The sequence below is a fragment of the Oncorhynchus tshawytscha genome, unplaced genomic scaffold (assembly GCF_018296145.1).
Source record: "Oncorhynchus tshawytscha isolate Ot180627B unplaced genomic scaffold, Otsh_v2.0 Un_contig_15005_pilon_pilon, whole genome shotgun sequence".
NCBI lineage: Eukaryota > Metazoa > Chordata > Actinopteri > Salmoniformes > Salmonidae > Oncorhynchus > Oncorhynchus tshawytscha.
This window is the reverse complement of record NW_024608084.1, coordinates 18,811-29,334: the sequence shown is the minus strand read 5'-3', so window position 1 is coordinate 29,334 and position 10,524 is coordinate 18,811. Positions and strand designations below refer to the sequence as shown.

Below are 10,524 nucleotides of genomic sequence, written 5' to 3'. Positions count from 1 at the left end.
CAATAGCTAGCGAGACATTGTCGTGCAGTGCCCAACGGTGCTAGTTAGCTCTTCATTAACATGGCTAGCTAAGACAGCAAAAACGTGGTGCACTTGCTGAAATAGGTCTTCGATACATTAACGGCAAAATAAATATATACATAGTCACATTTTGCTATTGACTTTAGGATATATGAACCAGTTTTCCCAAAAACATTATTGTGTAATACTGTTTTAAACTGTTTTTATATACAGAGGAAGGAGACATGAACCTGCTCTCAGAATATCTCTCTCAGACTGAGGAGCAGGCAGACCAACTTCCCAAATAGGGGAGAAAAACTCAAAACCCACTAGTTGTTCTTTCAAAGAAAATAATACAAGTAATGTCGGAAGACCTCTCATATTACTTACCTTACTACCTGCAATGGCAGCAAATATATATTTTTATTAATTCAGCACATAATGAAAGGAAACATTATTTAAAAACACCCCTTTTCCTGGAATGGCTTCACCCGCGAACTGCTGCGTTCTTTGATATCGACATTTTGCGCCCAAGGTTGATGGAAACTCTACATTTTCACTCTGTTACAGTGATGTGGACGCCAGGGAACTGTCCCTCTTCACCACTGTCTTGGTGTGTTTGGACCATGTTAGTTTGTTGTTGATGTGGACGCCAAGGAACTTGAAGCTCTCAACCTGCTCCACTACAGCCCTGTCAATGAGAATGGGGGCATGTTTGGTCCTTTTCCTGCAGTTCACAATCATCTCCTTTGTCTTGATTATGTTGAGGGAGAGGTTGTTGTCCTGGCACCACACGGTCAGGTCTCTGACCTCCTCCTTATAGGCTCGCTCATCGTTGTTGGTGATCAGGTCTACCACTGTTGTGTCGTCGGGCAAACTTAATGATGGTGTTGGAGTCGTGCCTGGCCGTGCATTCATGAGTGAACAGGGAGTACGGGAGGGGACTGAGCACGCACCCCTGAGGCCACCATGTTGAGGATCAGTGTGGCGGATGTGTCATTACCTACCCTTACCACCTGGGGGCGGCCCGTCAGGAAGATCCATCAAATACAGACAGAATATAAACAACAGAATACAGACAGAAAATAGAATATAGACAAACAATACAGACAGAATATAGAATATAGACAAACAATACAGACAGAATATAGAATATAGACAAACAATACAGACAGAATATATTGTCTGGAATAGTTTATTCCTGATCCTGTGTTACAACACTGGAGTTGTGGGTTTGATAGCTGTACGCTCCGTTCATACTGTATAGAACTAAGTAGCTTCATCTGAGCCAGACCAGCTCATTTAAAAATAAATAAATATTTCACCTTTATTTAACCGGGTAGGCTAGTTGAGAACACCTTTATTTAACCAGGTAGGCTAGTTGAGAACACCTTTATTTAACCAGGTAGGCTAGTTGAGAACACCTTTATTTAACCAGGTAGGCTAGTTGAGAACACCTTTATTTAACCAGGTAGGCTAGTTGAGAACACCTTTATTTAACCAGGTAGGCAAGTTGAGAACAAGTTCTCATTTACAACTGCGACCTGGCCAAGATAAAGCAAAGCAGTTCGACACATACAACAACACAGAGTTACACATGGAATAAACAAACATACTGTCAATAATACTGTAGAAAAACAAGTCTATATACAGCATGTGCAAATGAGGTAAGATAAGGGAGGTAAGGCCATAAATAGGCCATAGTGGCAAAGTAATTACAATATAGCAATTAATCACTGGAATGGTAGATGTGCAGTAGATGAATGTGCAATGTAGAAACACTGGGGTGGAAAGGAGCAAGGGCAGGAGCCTATCTCCTGTTTCTGTAGTGTGAGGCAGCTTGACGTACAAGTACACCCCCTGGACAGGACGCTCCTCTGGACAGGATGCTAATCTATAGCAGAGCCTTGGGATTAAAAGCCTCTGAAATTCTACATTTGACCAGTGACAACTTTTTGAGCTGCAACAATTTTACCTGGAGGTCAGTTGTAGATTGGATGTAAAAAAAATAATAATAATAAAAAAAATTGAACCACGTGATTTCTAACCTATGGAGAGAGACATAATAACACATTTTTATAGACTTGATTCATTCATATTGAAAAACGCCACTAGACCATTCTTTGATTTCTATGTGCGGTTTGATTATTAGAAGTTTGTCTCTGTTGAATCTGCGTACTGCGCAGTTCCGGTAGTGTCCTTGCCTGCCAATCAGATCTCTGCTCACCCATCCCCTGGCCGCTGATTGGAACAGATTAACTCTCTTCCATTAATAAAGCTCTACATTCGCACTTGAGGTCTTTCTGTGACACACCGACTTTGTGAACTTGCAGTGATGGTGCTGAAGGCTGTTTGCGTGCTGACAGGAACCGGTGATGTTACCGGGACCGTGTTCTTTGAGCAGGAGGTAAAGTATATGTCTTTAATCCGGGAAAAATAGAAGCCTCTATTTCGATTTTTGCAGGACATATTCATTTGGCACATAATTCTGACTGTCTGCGGCTGGCCTTATCAATTAGATAGCGTTAATTTACAAATCCGTTTACCATGACAACACTTAACAAGGCTAGCTAACTTGTTTTTATATCAAAACCCTTCCAGCGAATTGATGTAACGTTGTTTTAGCTAGTGTTAAGAGCTAACTCACGTTACAACTTGGCCGTGTTGACCCCCTAAAAGCTTTAATGCTGGTCATCCTCAACCCCAGGTCGCTTCCCTGGTTGATCCTGTTCTGCGCTTCTCTGTTGTCAAAGGGAAAACACGCAAACAGAGCTGCTTATGTGCAGAAAGGTTGCCATGTTGCTAGACCGTGCTGCTACAGGTTGCCATGTTGCTAGACCGTGCTGCTACAGGTTGCCATGTTGCTAGACCGTGCTGCTACAGGTTGCCATGTTGCTAGACCGTGCTGCTACAGGTTGCCATGTTGCTAGACCGTGCTGCTACAGGTTGCCATGTTGCTAGACCGTGCTGCTACAGGTTGCCATGTTGCTGACCGTGCTGCAGGTTGCCATGTTGGTTTTAGGTTGCCATGTTGCTAGACCGTGCTGCTACAGGTTGCCATGTTGCTAGACCGTGCTGCAGGTTGCCATGTTGCTAGACCGGGCTTTGCCATGTTGCTAGACCGTGCTGCTACAGGTTGCCATTTGCTAGACCGTGCTGCTACAGGTTGCCATGTTGCTAGACCGTGCTGACAGGTTGCCATGTTGCTAGACCGTGCTGCTAAAGGTTGCCATGTTGCTGACCGTGCTGCTACAGGTTGCCATGTTGCTAACCGTGCTGCTAAGGTTGCCATGTTGCTAACCGTGCTGCTAAAGGTTGCCATGTTGCTAGACCGTGCTGCTAAAGGTTAACCATGTTGCTAGACCGTGCTGCTAAGGTTGCCATGTTGCTAGACCGTGTGCTACATCTGCGTTGCTTGGGGTTTTAGGTTGGGTTTCTGTACAGCACTTTGAGATATCAGCTGATGTAAGAAGGGCTTTATCAATACATTTGATTTAGATTGAATCCCCGAGCTGACAAGGTACAAATGTGTCATTCTGCCCCTGAACAAGGCAGTTAACCCACTGTTCCTAGACCAGTTAACCCACTGTTCCTAGACCAGTTAACCCACTGTTCCTAGACCAGTTAACCCACTGTTCCTAGACCAGTTAACCCACTGTTCCTAGGCCAGTTAACCCACTGTTCCTAGGCCAGTTAACCCACTGTTCCTAGACCAGTTAACCCACTGTTCCTAGACCAGTTATCCCACTGTTCCTAGACCAGTTAACCCACTGTTCCTAGACCAGTTAACCCACTGTTCCTAGACCAGTTAACCCACTGTTCCTAGACCAGTTAACCCACTGTTCCTAGACCAGTTAACCCACTGTTCCTAGGCCAGTTAACCCACTGTTCCTAGGCCAGTTAACCCACTGTTCCTAGACCAGTTAACCCACTGTTCCTAGGCCGTCATTGTAAATAATAATTGGTTCCTAACTGACTTGCCTGGTTAAATGAAATGAGTGGGCTAAAATATGAAACTCTGCCTAACTGGGTCACCGGACTACCAGCATGTAAAACGGCCTCGTCCATTGACAAGGCAGTGGCGTTTGTCCACACGGTGCATGTGGCCTTGGTCTCTAAGCCATCCTTGTTTTGGTCTCACAGGCTGAATGCTCATTGGCTATTAGCCGCAGTCCTTGTCCAATCGCATTGTACTTCTGCTCCTACGACATTCTAGACCAAACATTTGTGACGTTAGCCAGTTATCGCGAGATCCGACAGGGGTCTGGTACGGAACATCTCTTAGTGCGGTCTTGACCCGCTCAAACGACACGAGTCCCTATTTTTACAGATCCTAGCCCGTAGGATTTCATCCCCAAAATTAATCTGGGACACTACACGCTTTTTGGCGTACGTCTGACATTAGCAAATGTGTTTTGAATAGGACATAAGACTGTCATCATTGACGTATGTGAGACGTCAAAAAGGTCCGCTCAATCTGGGATCCTTGGGACGCTCCCTCCATTGAAGTATAATTTTAAAATAGTGTAGGGGTAAACGATGAGACGGATACTTCACCGGGTGTATGAATGTGAAGCATCAGCTTGGCGTTTATACTCACTACCAAATGTGGTAGTGGGCAGATGTCCAGTGGGGAGATGGATTTTGGCCGATATTCTGCACATGGCCTCAACGATGTAACGTTTTATCTCAAGACAGTTCTGGTCCTAAAACTTGGATCCTTTATGAACAGTAATCTCTCTTTTTTTGTAGACTTTACCCTTTGCCAAAGTATTATTATTATTTTTTATTGCTAGATTTAGGAAAGTTTAGCAAAGTATCAAATGCTGCTTTATCCACATGTTCTGCCTCTGGCCCAGCCCATCTGTTTCTGGGACCAATCAGATGATCTAGAATGGATTTCCATTCTAGAAATCCTTGGTAGGTAGCTACTCTTATACAGACTCAGTGTAGAGGAGAAATGTACATCCTTGTGCGTGGCATAGCGTTTGGCCACTGCAAGGAGTTTGGGTAGCCAGTCAAGCAAAATATATCTTGCTGCTTACTTTACGTGCTAGAAGTACCTAACGCTCGCTAGCTACAGCTAGCTACAACTAGCTACAACTAGCTACAACTAGCTACAACTAGCCAACTAGCAAGCATTTGGCTGCCTTTTGCTGAGATGAATGCAGGTTAATTGCTAGTTCTGCCTGTTGTACAATATAGATAGCAAGTTGAGGGGGTGAACTTTACCACAAACCAAAGCTAGCTACCTGCTAACGCTCGCCAACTCTGCCGCCCGCCAACTCTGCCGCCCCCCGCCACGACCACTCTGCATGTAACATCGTTACAGATGAAGAGGCATTTGCTGCCGAGTGCCAGTCTGTTTCTGCTCTCTCACCCACTCCTATGGAATTGTCATGCAACGTTGGCTTGACAAAAAACGATCTGGGACCAGGCTAGTCTTTCTGCCTTGGCTCCCATTTTCATTTCCCCTTGAACCTGGTCTGGCGTGTTGGGCTACTGCTGTCAACTACAGTTGTCCACACGCCTTTTTTTTAAGCGAGCAATGTTTGCCTAAAAAAAGGCGTGTGGACAACTGACTGTGTAGTTGAGAAGTTCCTCAATGTCAGAAGTAGCGTATCAACTAGCTGGCTACACATCTTGGTTTTGTAGGTGCTATTCCAGTGTAACTCATGGCTCATTGATATGCTAATTGCAACGGTCTTCTCAAACCTGACACATGATTCTGACACCTCATTTCAAACCCCATTCTGTAGTCTTCATTGTTACCCCCTGAGTGTTTTACTCTGTCTTCAACGTGTGTTTGCTCTGTGGTTCCAATGCATCGCCTGTGCCTTCCATCGTTCGTTATCACTGGTCCTCTGTCGGTCACCCCGTGGTTGCCTCTCTGTCGGTCACCCCGTGGTTGCCTCTCTGTCGGTCACCCCGTGGTTGCCTCTCTGTCGGTCACCCCGTGGTTGCCTCTCTGTCGGTCACCCCGTGGTTGCCTCTCTGTCGGTCACCCCGTGGTTGCCTCTCTGTCGGTCACCCCGTGGTTGCCTCTCTGTCGGTCACCCCGTGGTTGCCTCTCTGTCGGTCACCCCGTGGTTGCCTCTCTGTCGGTCACCCCGTGGTTGCCTCTCTGTCGGTCACCCCGTGGTTGCCTCTCTGTCGGTCACCCCGTGGTTGCCTCTCTGTCGGTCACCCCGTGGTTGCCTCTCTGTCGGTCACCCCGTGGTTGCCACCCCGTCCTCTGTCGGTCACCCCGTGGTTGCCTCTCTGTCATCAGGGTGAAGATGCTCCAGTGAAGCTGACCGGGAAGATTGCAGGTCTGGCCCCGGGGGAGCATGGCTTCCACGTCCACGCCTTCGGAGACAACACCAACGGCTGCATGAGTGCGGGACCCCACTTCAACCCCCACAACAAGACCCACGGAGGACCCAACGATGATGTCAGGTGAGTCTGGCCTTATCACTCGTGGAGTTCAGGGGATAGCTTTTTTAATATTCTGTCATTGTCTTCTACTTTGGAGTCAAATCAAATTGTATTTGTCACATGTTTGGAAACAGGTGTAGACTTAGTGAGTTGTTTATGGGGTCCTTTTCCAACACTGAGTTAAGAGAGTAAATAGTAAAAAAAATAACATATATATATAGGAAATGACACGAGGAAAAAATACACAGTGAATAACAATTCAGAGTAAAAATAACATGGCTTTATACAGGAAGTACTGGGTAAAAACATGACTATATACAGGAAGTACTGGGTAAAAACATGACTACATACAGGGAGGCACCGGGTAATGATATACGGAAGTACTGGCTATATACAGGAAGTACTGGGTAAAAACATGACTACATACAGGGAGGCACCGGGTAATGACGTGGCTATATACAGGGAGGCACTATATACGGAAGTACTGACATGACTACATACAGGGAGGCACCGGGTAATGACGCGGCTACATACAGGGAGGCACCGGGTAATGACGCGGCTACATACATTAAAAGATTTGTGCAGGCCAAATTTCTGGGAGAGGAAATCCCATGATTTTTGATCTGTTCATTGATGTAGAAACCATTGAATACATTTCACTGGTCATGCTTAACCTGTAGACTGATAACTTCCATGCCTTTTCGTATGAATTTGCGATCTATCATCCCACAACTGTCCCAGTGCTATTCTATTGGCCAACAAGCTGACCAATAGAATAGCTATACTTTTCTACTGTAGGGGATAGTAGCTTGACAAACGGTGCATTCGTAAAGTATTCAGACCCCTTGACCTTGTCCACATTTTGTTACTTTACAGCCTTATTATAAAATTGATTAAATAAGTTTCCCCCTCATCAATCTACACGCAGTGCCCCGTAACGAGAGAACCAGGTTTGTAGAAATGTATAAAATACAAACATTGAAATCCAGCATTTGACATGAGTTAACACCCTTTACTCAGTACTTTGAAACACCTCTATTTGGGGAGTTTCTCCTATTCTCTGCAGATCCTCTCAGGCTGAATGGGGAGCGTTGCTGCACAGCTATTTTCAGATGTTGGCTCGGGTTCAAGTCCGGGCTCTGGCTGGGCTACTCAAGGACATTCAGAGACTTGTCCCGAAGCCACTCCTGTGTTGTGTTGGCTGTGTGCTTAGGGTGGTTGTCCTGTCGGAAGGTGAACCTTCGCCCCTGGTCGCTCTGGAGCAGTGTTTCATCAAGGAGCCTGACTAATCTCCCAGTCCCTGCTGCTGAAAAACATCCCCACAACATGATGCTGCCACCACCATGCTTCACTGTAGGGACGGTGCCAGGTTTCCTCCAGATGTGATGCTTTGCATTCAGGCCAAAGAGCTCCATCTTGTTTCATCAGACCAGAGAATCGTGTTTCTGTCAGTCCTTTTTAGGTACCTTTTGGCAAACTCCAAGGCTGTCTTCTACTGAGTGGCTTCCATCTGACCACTCTATCATAATGGCCTGATTTGGTGGAGTGCTGCAGAGATGGTTTTCCTTCTGGAAGGTTCTCCCATCTCCACAGGGGATTCCTCAGTTTGTCTGGGCGGCCAGCTATAGGAAGAGTCTTGGTGGTTTCAAACTTCCATTTTTAAGAATGATGGCGACCACTGTTCTTGATGACCTCAAATGCTGCAGCCATTTTCTTGGTACCCTTCCCCAGAGATAGATATTTAGATATAGATATAGATATATATTTTCACTCCTAGGCAGATCTGCAAAGAAAAAGCCAAATCTGACTGGCCAATAAAAAGATTAAGATGGGCAAAAGAACACTGGACAGGATCTCTGCCTAGAAGGCCAGCATCCTGGAGACGTATCTTCACTGTTCACATTGAGACTGGTGTTTTGCAGGTTCTATTTAATGAAGCTGCCAGTTGAGGACTTGTGAGGCATCTGTTTCTCAAACTAGACACTAATGTACCTCATGCTCAGTTGTGCAGCAGCCTCCCTCTTTCTATTCTGGTTAGAGCCAGTTTGCGCTGTTCTGTGTAGGGAGTAGGACAGCGTTGTACGAGACCTTCAGTTTCTTGGTAATTTCTCACATGAAATGGCGTTCATTTCTCAGAACAAGAACAGACTGACGAGTCTCAATGTATTTTGTTTCTGGACATTTTGAGCCTGTAATCAAACCCACAGATGCTGATGCTCCAGATACTCAACTAGTCTAAAGAAGGCCAGTTGTAGTGCTTATTTAATCAGAACAACAGTTTTCAGCTGTGTTAACATAATTTCTTACTAGTCTCTTTTTGTTTTGCTACAATGTTCCAATAGGGGTTACACTATTGGAAAGCCGTCTCTCCTCTGACCAGCTGTTCTGTCTCTGTTGCTAGGCACATAGGGGACCTTGGCAACGTGACTGCAGGAGCTGACAATGTGGCTAAGATCAACATCCAGGACAAGATACTGACTCTCACTGGACCCCTCTCGATCATTGGCAGGACCATGGTGGTAAGAACACATTGCCTGACCTGTAGCTGCATGTTGTGTCCACTAGGCAGGAAATGGAAGGAAGCTGCATGTTGTGTCCACTAGGCAGGAAATGGAAGGAAGCTGCATGTTGTGTCCACTAGGCAGGAAATGGAAGGAAGCTGCATGTTGTGTCCACTAGGCAGGAAATGGAAGGAAGCTGCATGTTGTGTCCACTAGGCAGGAAATGGAAGGAAGCTGCATGTTGTGTCCACTAGGCAGGAAATGGAAGGAAGCTGCATGTTGTGTCCACTAGGCAGGAAATGGAAGGAAGCTGCATGTTGTGTCCACTAGGCAGGAAATGGAAGGAAGCTGCATGTTGTGTCCACTAGGCAGGAAATGGAAGGAAGCTGCATGTTGTGTCCACTAGGCAGGAAATGGAAGGAAGCTGCATGTTGTGTCCACTAGGCAGGAAATGGAAGGAAGCTGCATGTTGTGTCCACTAGGCAGGACATGGAAGGAAGCTGCATGTTGTGTCCACTAGGCAGGACATGGAAGGAAGCTGCATGTTGTGTCCACTAGGCAGGAAATGGAAGGAAATGCTCAGCGTTCTCCAAGTCAACTGTTCTTTCGTCTTTTCATTCTCTTTCATGCTGTTTTACCCTCTATTCCATATCTCCTCGCTCTACACCAATAGATCCATGAGAAAGCTGATGACCTGGGGAAAGGAGGCAATGAGGAGAGTCTGAAGACGGGCAACGCTGGCGGTCGCCAGGCCTGTGGTGTTATTGGAATTACCCAGTAAACACTCTGCCCCTGCTGGGAGCATGGGAACCACAAGCCACAGCTTGAAGACCTCCCAGACCCCATTGGATGCTCTAACCCCACATCTACCCTATTTCCCCCTACCTAAACCTGTAAGGCACCTCATGGACATCTGTCAGATGGCTTTCCTAAAAACAAAGATTGTCTGTGGCTGTAAGAGAATTCTTTGTCCATTGACTTTAGTGAGGAGCTGTGTGTTTTTGGGAAACTCCCCTCTGAAGGTGGACTCGGAGGGCTTTCAACTCAGGGACACAGCTGACGTTGAGGACAGATCTAATGAAGTGCACCAGGAGGTTGTGGCTAGGGGTTGATTGGGGGGGTTATATATTTACTCTTGTCTGTACACATTGGTCCTAGCACTGCTTCTGTCTGTAATATGGGGTTATTCTTCTACACTGTGAACATGGATTATACATGTCTGAAATGGCTTATGTAGTTCACTACTTATGTCCTGTAGGGTTAGTGGAGACCTGGATTGGGGGTGACCTGGATTGGGGGGGGTGTTAACTATCGGGTGCCTTTTCAGACACGATGTTCACTGTACAAAGCTGCCTAATAAAAAGATGTCACTAATCCTTGGTGGTTTTTATGTTGCTGTTTTTTTTTTATGGTGGTTAAAGCCTCAATCTCAGGCTTCTCATGTCCAGTGGATGAGATTTGGAAGGATGGTCACGTGAGACTGGACAGTCGTAGTAGAGGGCTGCAAGGTGTGCTGGCAGGTTATTATTCAACAAATTTGTAAATACATTCTCTATCTGAAGACTTCTGAGTAAGCCTTCGCTGAAATACACGACCCAGGGAAGAG

General features: G+C 46.0%; 1 protein-coding gene across 1 annotated transcript; it reads left to right on the top strand.

Annotated features, from left to right (window-relative positions):
• Positions 1 to 2,250: 2,250 nt before the first annotated feature.
• Positions 2,251 to 10,292, top strand: LOC121843259 (superoxide dismutase [Cu-Zn]-like). Its single transcript, XM_042312849.1, has 4 exons — positions 2,251 to 2,407; positions 6,272 to 6,438; positions 8,819 to 8,936; positions 9,592 to 10,292. The coding sequence occupies exons 1-4, from the start codon at positions 2,336 to 2,338 to the stop codon at positions 9,697 to 9,699; spliced, it is 465 nt and encodes a 154-aa protein (XP_042168783.1). The 5' UTR covers positions 2,251 to 2,335; the 3' UTR covers positions 9,700 to 10,292.
• The last annotated feature ends 232 nt before the right edge of the window (positions 10,293 to 10,524 follow it).

Coding starts and splice junctions, on each gene's coding strand:
- LOC121843259 (XM_042312849.1), top strand. CDS start 2,336: ATGGTGCTGAAGGCTGTTTGCGTGCTGACAGGAACCGGTGATGTTACC. Junction 2,408..6,271: donor CCGTGTTCTTTGAGCAGGAG/GTAAAGTATATG, acceptor CTCTGTCATCAG/GGTGAAGATGCTCCAGTGAA. Junction 6,439..8,818: donor GGACCCAACGATGATGTCAG/GTGAGTCTGGCC, acceptor CTCTGTTGCTAG/GCACATAGGGGACCTTGGCA.